This window comes from Hemicordylus capensis, chromosome 5, assembly GCF_027244095.1.
Source record: "Hemicordylus capensis ecotype Gifberg chromosome 5, rHemCap1.1.pri, whole genome shotgun sequence".
Taxonomy (NCBI): Eukaryota; Metazoa; Chordata; class Lepidosauria; order Squamata; family Cordylidae; genus Hemicordylus; species Hemicordylus capensis.
Genome location: NC_069661.1, coordinates 240,512,380 through 240,533,806, shown reverse-complemented (window position 1 = coordinate 240,533,806; position 21,427 = coordinate 240,512,380). Strand labels below are relative to the sequence as shown.

Below are 21,427 nucleotides of genomic sequence, written 5' to 3'. Positions count from 1 at the left end.
ATCTTGCTTCTTCAAAGTCCCGCTTTTGCATCCATCGAGTGCCATGGGGAAAACCATTGTTCGAACGATTCTAATCTTTGTAGGTACAGACATGTCATGGCATCTAAATATCCTTTCCAAGGCCTTCATTGCAACTCTACCAAGTGCTAGTCTGTGGTGTGTTTCTTGACTGCTCGATGGATCCTTTACTGTTGATGGTTGATCCTAAAAGGCAGAAGCTATACATCTCTTCAATGTCTTCATTATCAGTTCTGAGGCTGTCTGCTGTATCCGTTGTCATTAGTTTAGTCTCCTTTACATTTAGTTGTGGTCCCATTTTTTCACTGTGCTCCTTGACTTTCATTAGTAGAGTTTGCAGATCATCCGCATTTTCAGCTATCAGAGTGGTGTCATTAGCGTAGTGCAGGATATTGATGTTTCTTCCTCCAACTATAAAACCACGCTCATGTTCTTCCAATCCAGCTTCTCTCAGTGTATGTTCAGCATATAAATTGAATAAATAAGGAGAAAGTAGACAACCTTGTCTTACTTCTTTGCTGATCTGGAACCACTCTGTTTCACCATGTTCTGTCTGGGCTGTGGCTTCCTGTCCTGTCTATAGGTTTCTCATGAGAACAATGAGATGTTCTGCGATGCACATTTTCCTGAGAATATTCCACAACCTGACATGGTTGATGCAATAGAAGTCTTTTCTGTAGTCAATAAAGAACATATTGACTTCTTTCTGGTATTCTTTGGCTTTCTCAATTATCCAGCATGTATCAGCAATGATGTATCTTGTTCCTCTGCCTTTTCTGAAACCAGCTTGAATATCCAGCATTTCCCTTTCCATGTAGGGCTCTAATCTGCATTGGATGATCCTGAACATTATTTTGCTAGCATGAGAAATTAAGGATATTGTGCAATGGTTTGCGCAATCTGTTAGGTCACCTTTCTTTGGTATGGGTATGTAGATTGACCTCTTCCAATCTGTTGGCCACTGTGTCATTCTCCAAATCTGCTGGCATGGTTTGGTTAGAGCATTGACTGATTCTTCTTCTGTTGCCTGCCATATTTCTGTAGCTGTTCCATCAATTCCTGTAGCCTTCCAACTTGGTAATGACTGGAGTGCTGGTCTAACTTCACCTTCCCATACTAGAGGTTCTTGCAAGTAGGGAATGTCTTCTAGAGTATCTTGGATGTTGACATCTCCGCTGTACAGATTTTCAGTATACTCTTTCCATCTCTGTTCGATCTTCTCTGAATCAGTTACTATCTGTCCTTTAGCATCCCTTAACATACCAATTCAAGGTTGGAACCTCCTTTTGAGTTCAGAGATCTTTTGGAAAACTTTCCTTGATTTTCCATGTCTATTTCCATCCTCAAGGTCTTTACAGATGTCATTGTAGTACTGCTCCTTGTCTCTTCTAACAGATTTCTGAAATTCCCTATTAAGTTCCTTCCCGAGGTCTTTATCTTTCTTGACTTTGGCTTCTCTCCTCTTCTGGACAATTTCCACCATCTGTTCTGACATCCATTTTGCTTTCTTCTGTTTCTTGGTCTTTTGACAGTCTCTTTTCACATTTGTCCTTAACAACTTTTTTGATTTCATCCCATAGTTCCTCTGGTTCCTTATCAATGAGGTTCAGAACTTCAAAGTGATTCCTGATGTTCTCCTTGAAAATGGTGGGATCAAGATCATATTGTGGGAGCTGGATAGCTTTGTTTTACTGCATTAGCTTGACTTGGAGCTTGCAAATGAGCAGTTCATGATCTGTTCCATAATCGGCCCTCGGCCACGTCTTTGCTGTTATAACTGAGCTCTTCCACCTTCTTGCACTAATAATGTAATCAATTTGATTTCTGTGTACTCCATCTAGTGATTTCCATGTGTACAGGCACTGCTTTGGTTGTTTGAAGAAAGTGTTATCAATAAAAAGATCATTGGCTTGGCAGAAACTAATAAGTTGTTCTCCTGCTTCATTTCTGTTTCCTAGGCCATACAGTCCAACTGTGTTTTCCTCCTTACCATTTCCAGTTTTGGCATTCCAGTCTCCAACCACCACCAGGACATCTTGTTTGCATGTTCTGTCAATTTCAGACTGAACTTGAGCATAAAACTCATCAACTTCCTCTTCTTCTGCATCAGTGGTTGGAGCATAGACTTGAAAAACTTACACAGATAGATAGATAGATAGATAGATAGATAGATAGATAGATAGATAGATAGAATAAAATAAAATAAAATAAAATAAAATAAAATAAAATAAAATAAAATAAAATAAAATGGCTTCCTGTCCCCAAAGGGTTCACAATCTAAAAAAAGAAACATTAGATAGATACCAGCAGCCACTGGAGGGATCCTTTGCTGGGGCTGGATAGGGCTAGTTGCTCTCCTGCTGCTAAATAAAGAGAATCACCACTTTAAAAGGTGCCTCTTTGCTCAGTTAACAGGGGATTAGTATTAGTATAAACTGCAATTTTTTAAAATATACTTTTTATTCAAGTTTCACAACACAAAAGGACAAACACAACTTATACAAACATTCACGAAGACATACGATGAAGACTTCCATCTCAATCATTGGAACAAGTGTTATTGACAATAAACATTTCTTGCCTGTAGATTAAACATTCTCTCCCCAATAAATCATATAAACTTAAGAATATTTTTGACACATTTGTTAATAGCCCTCAAAGGCCTGAGAAAAATCCATTTTATGGTGTATTTTTAAATAGACAAGAAGAGGGTCCCATTCTTTTTTGAAATCTTCAAATTTATTTCTTAGTAGTGATGTTATTTTCGCCATTTCTGCCAATTCTAGTATTTTAAGGATCCAATCCCCTTTAGATGGGCATTGATTATCTTTCCATTTGCATGCAAATATCAGTCTTGCTGCCGCTGTTAGGTACATGAAGAGGGTCCAATATTTCCTCGGGAGAGCATTGTTATCAATACCTATATAAACTGCAATTTTAAACAATATTAAGAGCAGGTGGGTGGATGAAAAGCGGGTGGGTGGGTGAAACACCATTGGGCACTTGAGGTTGAGCCTGACCTGATACATGGAGTAGTACAACACTAAAAAGAAAGGAATTTTTCCCCTCTTCTCAAATGAGTACAATCCACCCTGGTTCCTTCTGAGAGTTAAGAAGACCAGTTTTCATCTGTTGGCAGAAGGCTAGAAAACAGAGAGTGAAGTGAGCCTTCCTCAGCAAGCCCTTAACAAACATGGTATGGCTGTCACTGCTGATTTTCTGATTGTGGAACCTTGACAAACACCTAAGGAATCCCAGAGGATAAAACAGCTTGAAAACCACTGGTGTGTTGGATGTAAGTCCGCACATCCACTGTGATTAAGGAGCTGCACATCAATACATTAACAAGACATCATTATATTCATAAACTGTCCTGTAGGGATGTGCGAGCTGGCTTGAATCAAACCAGACCAGTTTGGCTGGTCCAAGTGTGAACCAGACCGGCCCCAGTTTTAAAAGAACTGGTGTGAACTGGTTTGGGGATATTCTTGCAAAGGGGAATCCAGAGAGGATTCCCCTTTACTAGTATAGGTGCATTCCCTATAGGAAGGAAGGGTGGGAGCTCGGAGAGCAAGGGGACTTAGTACCTTGATTTTTCCAGTGTGGGGTGGCAGAGGTGGTGGAGGCAGCAGAGACAGCAGCAGTGGGGGCTCCCCCAAACCACCAGCTGGCCTCCAAAAAAGCAGCCCAGTCTGGCTGTGGTCCAGTTTAGGCCTCTGTGCACACATAGAGGCCATTTTTGTGACCTCCACGCATGTGCAGAGGCCATTTGGGTCACCATACAATTTAACGCCATGCAAAAGTCATGAAAATGGCCTCTGCCATCCCCCGCTGGAAAAATCAAGGTACAAAGTACCCTTTCTCTTGCGCCCCCGCCTTACTATAGGGAACGCCCCTATACTTCTGCAGGGGAATCCTTGCCGTATTCCCCTTTACAAGTATATTTCCGAACCACTCCCAGAACTGGACAGGGCCGGGTCAGTTTGAATCTGGTCCAGATTTGCATTGAATTGGCCAAATGGCTTCCATGCCCACCCCTATTGTCCTGAGAATGGAGCAGAAGCCTTCTTAGACTTTGTTTGTTTTTATATGATAGCTGCCGCCACCACTGCCACCTTTGCCCACTGTGTGTGACTCTCCCCAACCCCCCCCCCCCGCTTCCTTTCCCCCGCCGCCAGCCTGCAGGTAGCAAAAGCTGGCGACTCTCTCTCTTGGCTGGCCTCCTGACCTGCATGTGTTTTTCTCTCAGGATATCTACCAGCCTGGGTGCAATTATCCCCCCTCCTGTTTGTTCCTTTCTTCAGCACTAGAAATTTACTCTGCCTCTCCATTCCCTCGAGAAAGGGACAGGTCCATTCCGTTTCCAGATCTCCATTGCCAAAGCACAAATGGAGCTGCTTGCATCCATTTGAAAGGGGGATGAGTGTGTGTGTGTGTGTGTGTGTGTGTTGTGAGACAAAGGGCAGTGGGGAGGCTCTATGACTGTGGAACTTTGCCTTTTTCATTGAAGATTTTGTAGGGAAGGAAGCCATGGAAAGGCTTTTTTATAAAAAGCCAGAAGTCTGCTTCCCGCAGCCACCACGTTGGCTCTTGCCATGGCATGATCGGGAAAATCAGCTCCCTCCTGCAAGCGGTTTCCCCCACTGAGAATGGCGTCAGGATGTGTGTGTGCCCGTCACCATTTACAATAGGCTCCTGCTAGAATGGGAGAATGGCCAAGGAACAGCTAGCCAGCTACAATTCTAGACTGTGCAAAAGTGGGGTTTAAAAGTGCAAACACAAAGGCTGCTGCTAATTTGCCTGATTCCAAACCGATTGGTAATCCCGGTGGTGAGTTACCCTGTGGTCCCCTTCTTGCAGTAACCCGCATTTACCTTATTAGCGGCTCGTTCGATTCTCCAGTCCATCCTGAGAGCGAGACTGTGGGGCAAGAGACTACTGAGAGGCAGTAAGGGGAAACAGCTGGGCAGAGGGCTGGGGGAGAAAGAAGGATGGTGTGGCATACAGCAATTCATTCATTGCTGCCGAATCTTTCTGACTGACGAGACTTTTCCAAACCCTCTCAAAGAACCCCAAAAGGCTGAGGTAGGAGTTTCTTTGCTAGGAGCCACAACTTTGTTTCTTGATTTGGCTGGCTCCTCAAAGAACAAGGAGTGAGTACAGTGAGAAAACTGTAAATGGAAATGCCTCTCTGGGAAGGGAACTCCACAGGGAAGTTAAGAGTGGGGGTACTTTTCTTATATGTTAAGATTTTTTTTAAAGCACATGTCTTTATATATTAAAAAAAGAACCAGTTTACCTTCCCTACTACTACTACTACTACTAATAATAATAATAATAATAATATAGCATTTTTACAACTTTTTGCTTTCCCGGTTTCTTTAATTTGGGTAATCGCTTAGTCAACTTTCAAAAAAGCAAAATTCCCTTTCATTTCAGATTTGGCATGCAAGTCCCAGATTGTGTATTCTTTCCATGGCATCATGCCAGCATCCAATACTTAATTTAAAAAAATTAAGCAATTATTATATACACTTCCCAGAGTTCTGTATGGCAGAGAGCCGGTGTTTTTCCTACTGTGCCACCTTCTTGTTCTGTGATGTTCAGGACAGAGGACCACCATCCCATACTTTCTTTATTTTAAAAAATTGTGTGCAATCCTTCAACAGTCTTGTTAGAACAGGTTACCCAAAATGTTTTTACTGCTTGATCTGACATAAGCACACAAACCAATACACATAGCAGTATATCAGGGAGAATTTGGTGTTGCTTTCTGCTGGTTTTAGCACTATCCTGCTGCATATTTGACTGATTTGGTTAACATTTGGTTAAATGTCACCCAAATGTTATATCTGGTTTGAATGTTGTGCCATTAAGTGCTTGTTTTGTGACATCATCATCATCATTTATATACTATTATATTATTTATATGTGTGTGTGTGTGTTGCATCTATAGTGGCAATGGCATTTAGAAGTACACCTGTGCGCATACTGCCTTGATGCTGACACCCAGTACAGAACTTATTCCGCTCACTGATGAAAGAAATTCGAGGAAACACTGGTTGGGAACCGCTGCCCTGAATAGTGGAAGTTGCTGCAACTGTCATCTGCCAAATGCCTGTGAAACTTCTAATCAGGAGTGCTCCTGCCTCATACGCTCGCACATTAGGGTGAGATTCAAGCAATAGTTTTCACACATTGTGCTCTTCAAGACCAGCTGAAAAAGAATATGACAGTGATGTGCAGTTCGCTTGCAAACATCAATAGGCCCCGGGGAGCCACTGTGAAATGCCAAAGGACAGCTAGGGGACCAATTGCTTTGACATTGCTTATTTCACGGAGTCAGGCATCATCGGTGGCCTCATTTGCTGCATCCCCACATGGCCAGATGCGATGCCTTACTGGACTGAAGCAACGTCCCCAGCTCGAAGGCCCAGTCACAGCCCAATTAGGCACGGGCTTTACCCACATGCTCTCAATATGCCAGTGCTGTTCAGCAGGCAGAGAACCATATGGCACAAGGGAAACAACCAACTTATATTACCTTCTGGATTGCTGTGACGACAGAGATAATTAAGCATCGCAATAGTAAAGATGCAGCATTTAGTAGCATTTTGCTGCTGCATGTCAGAAAGCCATGGCAGCAATTCACAGGCACATAGGAAGCTGCCCATATGATCTGTGAACTGGGTCTATTCCCAGTCAAATCATTGGTCCATCTAGCTCAGTACTGTCTACACCGACTGGCAGTGGATCTCCAAGGTTTCAGGCAGGAAGCTTTCCCAACCCTACCTGGAGATGCCAGGGAGTGAACCTGGGACCATCTACATGCAAAACAGATGCTTTGCCACTGAGCCACAGCTCCATCCCCAAGGGGGATATCTACAGTACCAAGGCAGACCAAGAGGCAAGGTGTATTTCAGCACCATGGACAGCTCCATGGACAGCACCATGGATAGGACAAGTTGCTCTGACAGCACTCAGTGGCAGATTACAGGGCTCACATGTAGTCACCCATCCAACTGCAAACCAAGACAAACCCTGCTTAGAAAAGAGGACAATTCATGCTCACTGCTGCAAGACCAGCTCTCCACCCCATTCCTTTCATGCCCTCTGCCTTTCTATTTATTTACTTGTTTATTTAAAATATTTATACCTCACTCCTCCAGTACACTATTGCTTGGGAAGGCCCTTAAGAACATAAGAACAGCCCTGCTGGATCAGGCCCAAAGCGCATCTAGTCCAGCATCCTGTTTCATACAGTGGCCCACCAGATGCCACTAGAAGCCTACAGGCAGGAGTTGAGGGCCTGGCCTCTCTCCTGCTGTTACTCCCCTGCAACTGATACTCAGAGGCATCCTGCCTTTGAGGCTGGAGGTGGCCTATAGCCCTCTGACTAGTAGCTGTTGATAGACCTCTCCTCCATGAAGTTATCCAAACCTCTCTTAAAGCCTTACAGGTTGTTGGCTGTCACCACATCCTGTGGCAGAGAATTCCACAAGTTGTTCCTACTCCAGTGCATGGAGTAGGAACCAAGACCATACTCACCAGTATCCTCCACTGACACATCCATACATTCACAGCAATGTCTAAAAGGAGAGGATACATTTGCACATACAGCTGTGCATGTGGTTGCTCTTCATATGACTGGGAACCTTGATTGCACAAGTTTCCTGATATGGTGGAAAGCCCATGCAAGTAGAGCTATAGGTTTCTCATTCAGATTTCTCTGCTAGCTCAATTTCAGAATTGAATCTAGGGGAAACTGGGCTCAGGCCCTAGGCTACTGTGAAGACAGTCAGGAGACAGCCAAAAAGATAAGGCTGTGACCCAAGAATGAAAACCAAGGTAGACCTCAAGGAAGAGGTTCATAGAAGGTACCCATTAAGCTGAGAGAACATTGAAGGCCAAACTAGATGTATGTTCTATCCCATCTGGATGACCAAAGCCACAAGGTCTACAAAGCAAGGCAAGGTGTATTGCAGCACCACGGACAGCTCCGTGGGACAAGTTGCTCTGACAGCACTCAATGGCAGATTACCTCTGAGTTCAGGACACTCCTCTTGGGTTCCATCTCCCTGCTTAGTGAGTGGAAGCCTTAAAAGGGGCAGCCTTCTGGCCTGGAATCTGCTGCTGGGGTAGCCTGTTGACCCTGCCTAGCCTGTTGTTGGTACTGATATGCAGAAATCAGGAAGTGCAACAGTTTGGGAAATGCCAGCTCCTCAGTGCAGCTGAGATTAAGAACACAGGAAGCTGCTTTATACCAAATCAAGCCGTTCTAGCTCCACACTGCCTGCATTAACTGACAGCAGCTTTCCAAGGTTACAGGCAGGAGTCTCTCTCAGCCCTATCTGGAGATGCCAGGGTGTGAACCTGGGATGCTCTTCCCCTGAGCTAGAAGCCCATACCCTAAGGGAAAGATCTTACAGAGCTCACATGTAGTCCCACATCCAAATGCAAGCCAAGGTGGAACCTTCTTAGCAAAAGGAACAAGTGATGCTTGCTACCACAAGACCAGCTCTCCTCCTCCTCAAGATTTCTAGAGTGTTATCTCAGGGAGCATTTTGAGAGGAAATGGTAGCTGCCAGTTAGGAAAAACACCAGTGAGTTCGGCTTCTCGCCCAACAAACCCGCTGTAATGACCTCTATTGAATGGAGCCACAAAGGGGGGCACATTTCAACCTTTTGTCTAGTTATGACTATCTTCATGCCAGGAAGATGGCTGGGTAACAACAGAAAGGCACGGCACCCAATTTTAAAATCAATTTTTAAAAGTAGTCAATACTTACTGGTTAAGACAATGATTGATCTAGCTGGCTTAGAAACCATGTTTGCATTCACTACCATCAGAGTCACTATGTAATAAAGGCCATGGTAGGTGGCATTGAAAACCACAGGGGCAGGTAAAGTGCTGTTGAATTCCTCAAACTGGAAAAAATAGTTCTTGGACTCGCCGACAATCTTCACGACATACACGGAGGACGGGGAGCTCACATCGGCTGCTTCAAGGGAAATGACTATGCAGTTGTCCTCTTGCACCGTCACTTGGAAAGGCGCCACATTCTGCAAGTCAAGAAGGAAAGAAGAGGAAGGAGGTCATGAGATCTTGTTGCTGAGCAGGCGTCACGACATGGCCCACCACCACGTGGGTCAGAGGCCTTGGCCACGTTTCTGAAGGCCACAAAGGTATAGAGACAAAGAAAGTGTCATGGTGGTCCGATCAGGGAGGAGATGAAGAACAAGTACCGGTAAAAGAAAGGGAGGAGGAGCAGGGGTGTAGCTATAATTGAGCGGATGGGTTCAAAGAACCCGGGGCACCAGCTCCACCCCTCCCTATTTTCTTCATCATCTCTCTCACTCTAGAGGGGCCACTGGGGACAGGGCAAACACGGGCCCCCTCTCCCCTAGCTATGCCCCTGAAGTGGAGGCTCTCATTCCGACAACATCCCTTCCACTGCACGAAGGATGTCCCAGTATGAGAGCCAGTGCGGCACAGTGGTTAAAGTGTTTGAGTAGACCTGGGAAGATCTGGGACACTTAAGCCTGAAGCTCACTGGGGACCTGAGGCCAGTCACTGTCTCTCTCTCTCTCTCTCTCTCTCTCTCTCTCTCTCTCTCTCTCTCTCTCACACACACACAGAGCATAATTTACCGTATTTACCTGAATCGAAGGCAACTCTGAATTTGAGATGATGCCTTAAAAGACAGAGGTTATAGAGGTTAAATACAGGTTATACAAGCCCCTAATGGCGCAGCAGGGAGATGCTTTACTAACAAGCAGAAAGTTGCCGGTTTGAATCCCCACTGGGACTATATCGGGCAGCAGTGATATAGGAAGATGCTGAAAGACACCATCTCATACTCTGTGGGAGGAGGCAATGGTAAACCCCTCCTGTATTCTACCAAAAGAAAGCCACAGGGCTCTGTGGGCACCAGGAGCTGATATTGACTTGATGGCACACTTTACCTTTTAAATACAGGCTATACCTGTATTTATGCCAAAGAAAGAGAACTCTGAATCTAAGATGACCCCCCCACCCCAAATATCAAACAAGAAGGAAATGGTTAAAAAAAAAAAACAACCCTCATCTGAGATTCAGATAAATATGGTATCTCATAAGGCTTCTCTGAAGACAGGAATGGGAGGGTTATGTAGGCTGCCTTGAACATCTTGGAGGAAGAGTGGGAAATAAATGAAATGCACACAAGTGTAACAAATACAGTGGGCCAATTCGGATGATACTTTCCCCACAGAATCAGTCTATGAAATTAGAAGTGGGGCAAGCCCATCGTGACATCTTTTACGGATATCCCAATGTTTTCCTGGCATGTTCCTTTATTCCTCTATTTATTTTATTTAACATATTTGTATACCTCCTACTACCAAAGTCTCTAGGTGGTTTACAACAATAAAACAAAGAAATTTTAACACAATTAAAACATGTAAAAGTTCAAATTAAAATAACTAAACCATAAAAACGGCTAAATAGCTAAAAAGCAGGGCTGAAAAGATGTGCCTTTAGTTGTTTCCTCACATGGAGGGGATGGACTGTCATATCACCACTCCAAACATGCTCCAAATACTAGATTAAATTAGCATTTGAAACCCATGTAGAAACTAGTTGGGGTGGTTCAGATGGTCTGCATCAGGACATCTGTTAAAGACATCACGATGGGTGCACTCTTGGTGCACTCCCCTTTAATCACTTGGGCTGGAAAAATGCCCCAATGTAATAAATAAATGCAAGGTGGCAGTAATGCCTGAAGAATTAGGTATTCACATGAGCACATGTAATCCCATCGGCAAGGCCAGTGAAGCTATTACTTATATCATAGAAAAATAGATAGCTGCTATATACTGAGTCAGACCATAGGTCCATCTTGCTCAGTATTGTCTACACAGACTAGCAGCGGCTTCTCCAAGGTTGCAGGCAGGAATCTCTCTCAGCCCTATCTTGGAGATGTCAGGGAAAGAACTTGGAGCCTAGATGCTCTTCCCAGAGCTGCTCCATCCCCTGAGGGGAATATCTTACAGTGCTCATACTTCTAGTCTCCCATTCATATGCAACCAGGAAGGACCCTGCTTAGCTAAGGGGACAAGACATGGTTGCTACCACCAGACCAACTCCCCATGGGCTATGTCACCAGCACATATGGTCATTCAGATATTACCAGCAGGAGGAGCCATAATCACAACTGCCCCCATACTGCAGCAGGTAACGTATGCAGCAGACTCATGCCATCCCAGACACATGGCTTCTATGACAATGCTGAAAGACAGGTGAACCTAGGAAGCTGCCTTATGCTGAATCAGTCCATTGGTTCACTTAGCTCCATATTGTCAACACAGACTGGCAGTGGCTTTTCAGGGTTTCAGACAGGAAACCTTCCCAGCCCTGCTTGGAGATGCCAGGGAATGAACCTGGGGCGTTCGGCATGCAAAGCAGAGGCTCTACCACTAAGCTACGGCCCCATCCCTTCAGGTGAATACCTTACAGCAGACAGCGCTCACATGTGTGTCACCCAACCCAATGGAAACCAGGGCAGACCCTGCTTAGCAAAGAGGACAATTCATGCCCACTATCACAAGATCAGAGGAGGTATGGATGAGCATTAAAGAGCATCCGGTCTCTATCTGCCCTCTTTCCCAAAAACCCACACAGGTGACCCCAAATGAGTCTCCCATTATTTGTTCATTTACTAGGCTACTCTTCAATTATCCTATGACTTTTTGCTGACTGATTTTTCCATAAATCCGTAATTTGCATATGAGCAAAAATAGTTCTGAAGGTAATGCCCATGGATTGCACCTTTGAAAAGACATTCTTCCTTATGTCAGATGCAGGAAGGAATGCTTCTCTTAAGGTTTTTGGAAGGGGGGAAGAGGGCAGATAGACACCGGATGCCACCCCCATCTTCGATGACGATCCCACAGGCCACCACAGCAGCGGCTCTCCTCACACCTTGGTTTCCAGAGAGGAGAGCTGGTCTTGTGGTAGCAAGCATGACTTGTCTCCTTCGCTGAGCAGGGTCCACCCTGGTTGCATATGAAAAGGAGACTAGAAGTGTGAGCACTGAAAGATATTCCCCTCAGGGGGTGGAGAGAGCCGCTCTGGGAAGAGCATCTGAGGTTCCAAGTTCCCTCCCTGGCAGCATCTCCAAGATAGAGCTGAAAGAGATTCCTGCCTGCAACCTTGGAGAAGCCACTGCCAGTCTGTGTAGACAATACTGAGCTAGATGGACCAATGGTCTGACTAGGTATATGGCAGCTTCCTATGTTCCTATGCTGCTGCTTGCCATGTGCACAATCGAACGGGTTCTGCACATCCCTGCTGTGGAGACTGAGAAGGGAGCATTTTCATGAGCATTAGATAGCCCACTGTTAAATTGGTATCTGAATTATAATTGCGGATTTACAAATCATAAATCAAAGCATTCAGGAACACAGATTTCCCTATGGATTTTTTTTTTTTTAACAATAAATCTGTATGAGTGGTGTGACATCATAGTCGGAGTAGGTTTGATTATTAAAGTTCCTTTTGATTATGTCTCTTGTTTTGTTTTTCACCATGTCCTTCGAGTTCTTCAGCAGCAAAGACATGGTGAAGCAGGGGAAGGAGAGGATGGTGGGAAACATTCTTAAATCTTGTGCCAGGGTCCACTCCAATCTTGCTGTGGCGAAGTATACACTGATAACACAGTATAAATAAGCCATTTCTCTCTGCCTAACCTACACAGCCACCTAATGGCACAGCGGGGAAGTAACTTGCCTAGGGAGCAAGAGGTTGCTGGTTCGAATCCCCGCTGGTATGTTTCCCAAACTATGGGAAACACCTATATCAGGCAGACGCAATATAGGAAGATGCTGAAAGGCATCATCTCACACTGTGCGGGAGATGGCAATGGCAAACCCCTCCTGTATCCTACCAAAGACAACCACAGGGCTCTGCTGTCGCCAGGAGTCAACACAGACTCGACGGCACAACTTTACTTTACTTTAACCTACATTACAAAGTTGTTGCAATCCAGATGCGGGTACTCCACCCTGAGTTCAATAGAGGATGGAAGTGTGGGATACAAGTGTGAACAATCCACATTTTCAACACCTTGAATGACCATATGTGAGAGTGCATCAATACACTTTTGGTGAGGTATTTTACTGGTGCACTTCTAAAATAAATTAAATTAAGTCAAATTAAATTAAATTAAATTAAAATTAAACAACATTATGTGTTTAATAAAATAATGTGATTGTACAATCAGCTATACTGTGAATTTTTAAAGTACTGTGAATTTTTAAAGTGGTGCCTTACCAAAAAGCAAAAGCACCCATGTGCATCAGTAAAACACCACATAGGTGGGTTCTCATGACCCCCGCCAAACCTGGGGAAGAGATTTGCTAGGCATGTGCGCTCCCAATATTCTGTTGTAAGAACTTGGAAATTTTCAGCAGTGTTGGGTTAACACTGCGCCAAGCCATTGACCAAGGATCGACAACCCTAGATCAAATCCTAGATTACCAATCTCGGTTAATGTCAGGTAAGCATGGTGCCAACCTGAAAATGTTGAAAATTTCCAGCTTCTTACAATAAAAAATCAGGAGCCTGCATGCCTCGTGAATCTCCTGGTCAGCCAGCCTCATGGGGAATCATGGGAATTACCCCATGGAAAGAATCTAGGTGCAATCATATATACTATCCAATCAAAAACAATTTTGCTGTGTGCTTCATGGGAACATAGGCAGCTTCTCTGTGGCTGCCCCAGGGCTTTGGAATGCACTCCTGTCAAAAGAAGAGCTTCTCCATCTCCGATTTCTTTTTTAAAAGACCCTCAAGACCCCTGTTTTCTCAGGCTTTTGATTAAAATTAATTTTAAACTGTTTTAATTGGTTCTTATCCTGAGCAATTATTTTGTTTCACTTTGTGAATTATTTTTAATCGTTTTATTCTGTGATAGTGTTTTGTTTGCTTTTATTTTTATATTGTAATTTAGATTGTGTACACTGCCTAGAGATGTATGCATTAGGCGTTATATGAATATAATAGATAGATAGATAGATAGATAGATAGATAGATAAGAGGAAGCTGCTTTATACTGAGTGAGACCATTGGCCCACCTAGCTCAGTACTGTCTGAAATGACTGGCAGTGCCTCTCCAAGGTTTCAGGCAGGAGTCTCTCCCAGCCCTACCTGGAGATGCCAGGGAGTGAACCTGAGACCTTCTGCAGGTAAGCTATGGCCCCACCACCAAGGAGAATGACTCACATACTCACATGTAGTCACCCATCCAAATTAAATCCAAGGTGGCCCCTGCTTAGCAAATGGGACAATTCATGCTTCCTACAGTGATCTAGGAAGATGCTGAAAGGTATCATCTCATACTGCACGGGAGGAGGCAATGGTAAACCCCTCTTGTATTCTACCAAAGACAACCACAGGGCTCTGTGGTCACGAGGATTCGACACCGACTCGACGGCACACTTTACCTTTACCTTTACCACAAGACCAGCTCTCCTCCCCTTCAGTAATATGGTGCAGGGGAAAGATACAAATGAATAAAAGAAACTGAAAACTGAAAAACTGAAAATCCCAATTCTGGGATTGAAACTGAAAATCCCAATTCTGGGATTGAAACTGAAAATCCCAATTCTGGGATTATTCTTAGAAATTCTTCTAGTTCAAGGAGAGGAAGAATTCAGGAAGAGTGGAGCAGAGTGAACTCACAAAACAATTCAGAAACTGAATAGGGAAATCCAATCCATCCCTGAATACCACAAACCCTTCCTGCTCACCTATTGTACATTATATGAGAAAGTGCAAAATATTAACTTTTATTTTACCTGTTTCACGGAACATAAAATCTTCGGCTGTTGCAGAAGAGGAAAAATCTTTCCCCCCTTTCATTAATTGTGAAGTCTCTGCCAGCAAGGAATCCGTCACCTCTGCAGGTATTCCAAACTGCAGCTACCATAATTACAATAAAAAAGGGACCACCTTTAAGGTTCCTGCCTTTTCTTTCCCATTTAATTGCTTGCAATGATGCTTAGATCTCTGTGTCTCACTGCTCTAAAAGTCAGCACCAAGGAACAGTTTCATCTCTTCTGAAACATTTTGCTCTTTGATGATCTTGGGAGAGAAACTTCAAATGCTTCAACTCTATGGTGCCTATAGCAGGGGCAGCTGTGCTCTCTGTATAGCCAACGAAGCTGGACGGCTCTCCACAAGGAATTCTACACTCTTTCCATAAGATGACTCCTCCACAGGATTTTGACTATGTGGAGACCAGATTTCCAAATAAGTCAAGAAATGTCACAAGCTCAGAAGAGTTTGTCCACAATACAGCAGTGTTAGTGTTTCATACAGCAGCCACCTAATGGCGAAGCAGGAAGATGACTTGAGTAGCAAGCCAGAGGTTGCCAGTTCGAATCTCCACTGGTATGTTTCCCAGACTATGGGAAATACCGATATAGGAAGATGCTGAAAGGCATCATCTCATACTGCACGGGAGATGGCAATGGCAAACTCCTGTATTCTACCAAAGAAAACCACAGGGCTATGTGGTTGCCAGGAATCGACACCAACTCGACGGCACAATTTGAGTGTTTCAACTACAACCTAACACAACCTAGTGTTTCATACATTAAAGGAAAATCATTCCTGTAGTTCATTCTTAGTTCTTATTAGACAGCTGGACATTTAAACCCAAGGATCAACTTCTTCTCCCACCCCCACCCCCGCCTGAAATCAAAATAATTTGTTTTACAGATTCAGTAGTCCTCTGAAAACATTTGGTGTCAAACAACTGTCCCACAATGCTCCTGCAAGCCACAGCCAATCCCCAGTCTGTAATGTATTAGCAGTACCGGGTGCCAGAACCTAAGGGGTATAGTCGTGAGTCAAATGGGCCATAAGCCAGAATTTGGCTTTTTAAAAGCCAAATCTGGCCACCCAGGGTGGAGGCAGGCCAGTGGCAGCCTATGTCCAACGGCTGCCGCAGCCCCCAGCCCCACCCCCCGCATCTGACGTCAGACATGGGGGTGTTGTCTCCCTCCCAAATGGGAGAGAGATTGACCTCGCTGCATTGGCCGTGAGGCAAGGAGTGGCTCTCTCTGCCTTTAAAAGGCAGGGAGAGTCACTCCGGCTGCACGGCCAGCACGGCGCGGGCCAATTCCAGTCCCAAACTGGCGGTGGCTCAGGTTCTTTTAACCTGTTCGCCCAATGGTGGCTCTGCCCCTGAGTACCAATAATGAGCTGTTTTGATACCCCTAACTGGGTAAGAGGCACTGGTAAAGTGGTGGTTCTTTTCTATTTAGGGGGAAAGCAACTGTCCCTATTCAGCCTGACATAGCATCTCTCCAGCAGCTGCTGGTATCTCCTTGTGGTGGTCTTCTTCTGCTTCAGATTGTGAGGTCTTTTCGGACAGGGAACGCTCTTCTATTTTATTTCATTATGTAAACTGTTTTGAGAACATATTTGTTGAAAAGTGGTACATAAATATGTTTTGAAAAACAAAAAAACTTCTAATATTTCCATCATCATTTTGGTAGCAAACATGACTTGTCCTCTTTGCTAAGCAGGGGCCACCCTAGTTTGCATTTGAATGAGTGACTACAGGTGAGTACTGTGAAGTAATTCCCCTTAGGGGATGAGCCACTCTGGGAAGAGCATCTGCCTGCTTGCATGCAGAAGGTTCCAAGTTCCCTCCCTGGCATCTCCAAGGTAGGGCTGAGAGATACTCCTGCCTGCAACCTTGGAGAAGACACTGACAGTCTGTGTAGACAATACTGAGCTAGATGGATCATTAGAAGGCAGCTTCCTATGTTCCTATATCCCTACGCAAAAATATTTTGTTACAATAAGGGCCACATCGCACATTACTAAGTTGCTGCACAGGAGATACTTGTATGTAAGAATTAAAGAGAAACTCGCACATAGATATATCTGACAATTTCACATGAAGAATGTAATTTTGTTGTTTTGGCCACATATACACATGATGGGAAATGAAAGGTAGGTATAGCGTAGCAAGGCATATAGATCACATGTAAGCACACACACACATACCATGTACATACAGAGCCAGTGTGGTGTAGAGGTTAGAATGTTGCACTAGGAGGACCAGGGAGACCCAAGTTCAAATATCTGTTCAGCCATGCACATCAGTGGGTGATTCTGGGTCAGTCATTTCTCTCTCTATCTAATCTACCTCACAAGATTGTTGTTAGGATAAGCACAACTGTGCAGGGGCGTAACTACTATTAGGCAAGGGGAGGTGGTTGCCTGGGGGCCCCACTGCCTTGGAGGGGCCCCCAGAGACACCTCATATGACTCCCCATTGCCCCCTGCCCAGCCCCAAGTCCCCTCAGCCACTTGCCCTGTTCGCCCTCTCTTCTACTTGTCCTCCTGGCTGGCAATCTAAGCAGCAGACAAGCTGCCTGCAAAGAGCTCCTTTTCTCCCCGCCAATCAGGGTCAATCTGGCCAACATGTGAATGCAGCATCTCCATTCCAGAGGAGATGTGTGTTAAAGGGCTTTAAAAGCCTCCTGTGAAAAACCTGCAATCAAACTTTACTGAATTTGTTCAAAATTCTGAGAAAACATACGTAGGCTCACACTGCATGGTTGAGAGTCGCCTTTGCTAATCTGCAGCGAGCGTCCCATTTTAATAATTAGTGTTTCTAGTGTGTTCTAGGCATTAAAAGTAGCACAAATATATAGTACTCAATGTATATCACTATATATTGTGAAGTGTGTGTGTGTGTATTCAGTGAAATGTATTTTTAGGCAACATACTTATTTTGAAATATCAGACTTAAATCCTTGGGGGCCTGGGGTGTGTGGAGGCCCTGGACTTTGAGGGGGGGCCATTTTAAAATCTGGTCTCTGGGCCCACTCCAACCTCGCTACGCCCCTGCAACCGTGTACACTACTCTGGGCTCCTTGAAGGAGAGGATATAAATGTAGTAAATAACTAACTAACTAACTGTGATTTGTTTTGCAGAAGCAACAAAGTCCTGGGTCACAGTACAAGATTTAATGCATCCATTATATTATTTTTGTTTTGTGCTAATTATGATAGAGAAATGTCTTCCATTTAGGAATTTTGTCACATTAAGCCCATCTAGTACCTAAAAGTCAAATGGGTTCAGTGTAGAGTGTTCAGATATGCCCCCTGTTTATACAGCAAGTTGGATCCACTGTATGGACCATTCACAGTTCAAACCAAGAGATGGCGAGAGGAGGTTCATAAGAACAGCCCTGCTGGATCAGACTCAAGGCCTATCTAGTCCAGCATCCTGTTTCACACAGTGACCCACCAGATGCATCCGAGAAGCCCATGGGCAAGGGGTGAGGGCATGCCCTCTCCCCTGCTGTTGCTCCCCTACAACTGGGATTCAGGGCAGTGTTCCCTGTAACAGGGATTTCCAAATGTTGTTGACTACAGCTCCCAGAATCCACAGCTGTAGTAGCCTTTGGACAAGGATTCTGGGAATTGTAATCAACAACATATGGGAATCCCTGTTACAGGGAACACTGATTCAGAGATATCTTGCCTCTGAGCTGGAGGTGGCCTATAACCACCAGAACAGTAGCCATTGAGTAAGAGCAAGTAGCTGGAGTAAGAGCAAGCAGGAATGGATAAGGAGAAGGAGGGCAAGGAGGCTCCTCTTGGAAAGGAGACAAAGCAGAAGGAGGAGGGTGATGATATCCAGAAATGATATGCAGAAAGAAGACAAGAATCCTATCCAGATTGTGAGTTCGTTCACAAGAACGCAAAGCAAGGTTGGAGGAGCAGCCAAGCTTAGGAGAGCCATGTGCATGCCCACTGATCAGTGGCCAGATACAGTAAGTGCAAAGATAAAGACAGGAGGAGGGGAAAGTGATTGTGTGGGAGGTGGGAACATAAGAACAGCCCTGCTGGATCAGTCCCAAGGCCCATCCAGTCCAGCATCCTGTTTCACACAGTGGCCCACCAGATGCCACTGGAAGCCACAGGCAAGAGGTGAGGGCATGCCCTCTTTCCTGCTATTACTCCTCTGCAACTGGTACTCAGAGGCATCCTGCCTTTGGGGCTGGAGGTGGCCTATAGTCCTCCAGCTAGTAGCTGATGACAGACCTCTCCTCCATGAAGCTATCCAAGCCCCTCTTAAAGCCATCCAGGTTGTTGGCTGTCACCAACAGCCAAGATGGCAGAGATGGGAACTGGCAGGACTGACAAAAGGAAGTACTTTTCCACCCAGCGCATAATTACTCTATAGAATTCTCTGCCACAGGATGTGGTGATGGCCACTAGCTTGGATGTCTTTAAAAGGGGCTTGGAGAAATTCATGGAAGTCTATCAAAGGCTACTAGTCCTGGTGGCTAAAGGCCACCTCCAGTCTCAGAGGCAAGATGCCCTCACATCTTGCTGTGAGCTCCCCATAGGCAACTGGGGGAGACTGTCTAAAACAGGATGCTGGACTAGATAGGCCTTTGGTCTGTTCCCATATTCTGTCCCTAGCACTTTATCGAGGGTGAATGAAAAGCTGCCCTTCCCTGCTCCTGGCTCCCACACAATCACTCTCCCCTCCTCCTTCTTGGATCTTTGCATTCACACAACCACTAATTGGGAGTGTGCATGACTCTCCTACTCCTTCAGTCCTGTTTAGGGTTGTGTGAATGAGCCTATTACGTTGCACCTAAATTCAGATTTCTGTACACACATACATGTGTTTCTGTGAAAAACTGCACCCGTGTTCATTTTTAAAATGAACCTGGGTACAGCCCTCCTGAAACTCAGGATACAGATAGGAAGTATACTGCTGTACCTGTATTCAGCATAACATGTGAATGACTGTTCCCGCAAACAGATCTGTACCTGTATTCTCTGAACAGAAATTTTACAAGTGTTGAACATAATGTGTGAACGGGGCTAAGGACTTTCTCCAGATGGTTTCCAGCTTAATCTAGTTCCACAGTTACTACTCTCTGGCCAGCTTGTTTACGGAGGACTCACTGATTTCATGACAATTTTTACCTCCAGTCTGTAAATTGTGATTGCTGAGCACCAGATAAGAATTAGGACCCCAGGCAAAGAGGCACCTTTTTAACGTGGTGATTCTCTTTATTTAGCAGGGGGAGAGTAAATGGCCCTTTCCACCCACAGCACAGTACTTCCAGTGACTGTTGCTGGTGTCTGTCTTATGTTTCTTTTTAGATTGTGAGCCCTTTGGGGACAGGTAAGAGCCGTCTTATTTATTATTTCTCCATGTAAACCGCTTTGGAAATTTTTGTTGAAAAGCGATATATAAATATTTGTTGTTGTTGAGGAACAGAGAAGATGAGGCATGGTGAGAGAACATAAGAACATATGAACAGCCCTGCTGGATCAGGCCCAAGGCCCATCTAGTCCAGTATCCTGTTTCACACAGTGGCCCACCAGATGCCGCTGGAAGCCACAGGCAGGAATTGAGGGCATGCCATCTCTCCTGCTGTTACTCCCCTGCAACTGGTATTTGGAGGCATCATATTTAAAGAAGTTTTTGTTATTCCCCTTGATACCTTTAGCTAAATGTTCCTCAAACACTCTTTTCGCCTCCCTTATTGTCACCTTGCATTTCTTTTGCCAGAATTTGTGTTCCTTTCTGTTCTCTTCATTTGGACAGGCCTTCCAATTTCAGAAGGAAGTCTTCTTCCTTTTTATAGCTTCCTTGACGGTACCCATTAGCCATGCTGGCATCCTCCTGGACTTAGTGGTACCTTTCCTCCTTTGGGGTATACAATCTAACTGGGCTTCTAGTGTTGTGGCTTTGAGTAAACTTCATGCATTCTGGAGTGAAGTGACTCTCCTGATTTTCCCTTTCAGCTTTCTTTTCACCATACTCCTCATTTTGGAGAGAGAACTTTGATAGCATTGAGCATAACACCTATCCTGCCCAACATCCCATCTCCAGTGGCATATTACTGTATAGATCTCTGGGTCCCGTGGTGTATCATCGGTTTCCCTATGATTTCGGTTTCACATGGGCCCCCTCATGCCTAGCTACGCCGCTGCTCAGGCCTTGCATCCAATTGAAGGTTGGGGCTTCCTGCTTTGTATGTTGTCCCTTTTGCAGGGAGAGAAAGCAACGAGACAGCACTTCGAGGCACACTGCAGGCTCCCATCTTCTCTGAGGGCTTTGGTGCAGCTTGAGTCTGTAATAATAAATTGTGAAGCAGGCTGGATGCAATCATTTGGTTTAGAAGGCACAAGTCTTGCCAAATTTCCCCGGAGGCACGAAACGGCCTCTGTAGCTGTGACACCAGCAAATTAGATCCTGAAGTTAGCTGACCAGAAGTAATGAAATGTGTATGTGACATACTGATGCTGCCAGTCCCAACGCACAGTAACTTTACATCTTGCTAAAAGGGGCAAGTTGGTCACTTTTGGTGG

General features: G+C 44.8%; 1 protein-coding gene across 2 annotated transcripts in view; it reads right to left on the bottom strand.

Moving 5' to 3' along the window:
* The window catches only part of PTPRO (protein tyrosine phosphatase receptor type O), a 212,254-nt gene that overhangs the window by 94,971 nt on the left and 95,856 nt on the right, over window positions 1-21,427 (bottom strand). For both annotated transcript variants that reach the window (XM_053257391.1, XM_053257392.1), the window contains exon 2: window positions 8,808-9,081. In XM_053257391.1, coding sequence (XP_053113366.1) covers window positions 8,808-9,081 — 274 coding nt within the window. The remainder of the gene's footprint in view (window positions 1-8,807; window positions 9,082-21,427) is intronic.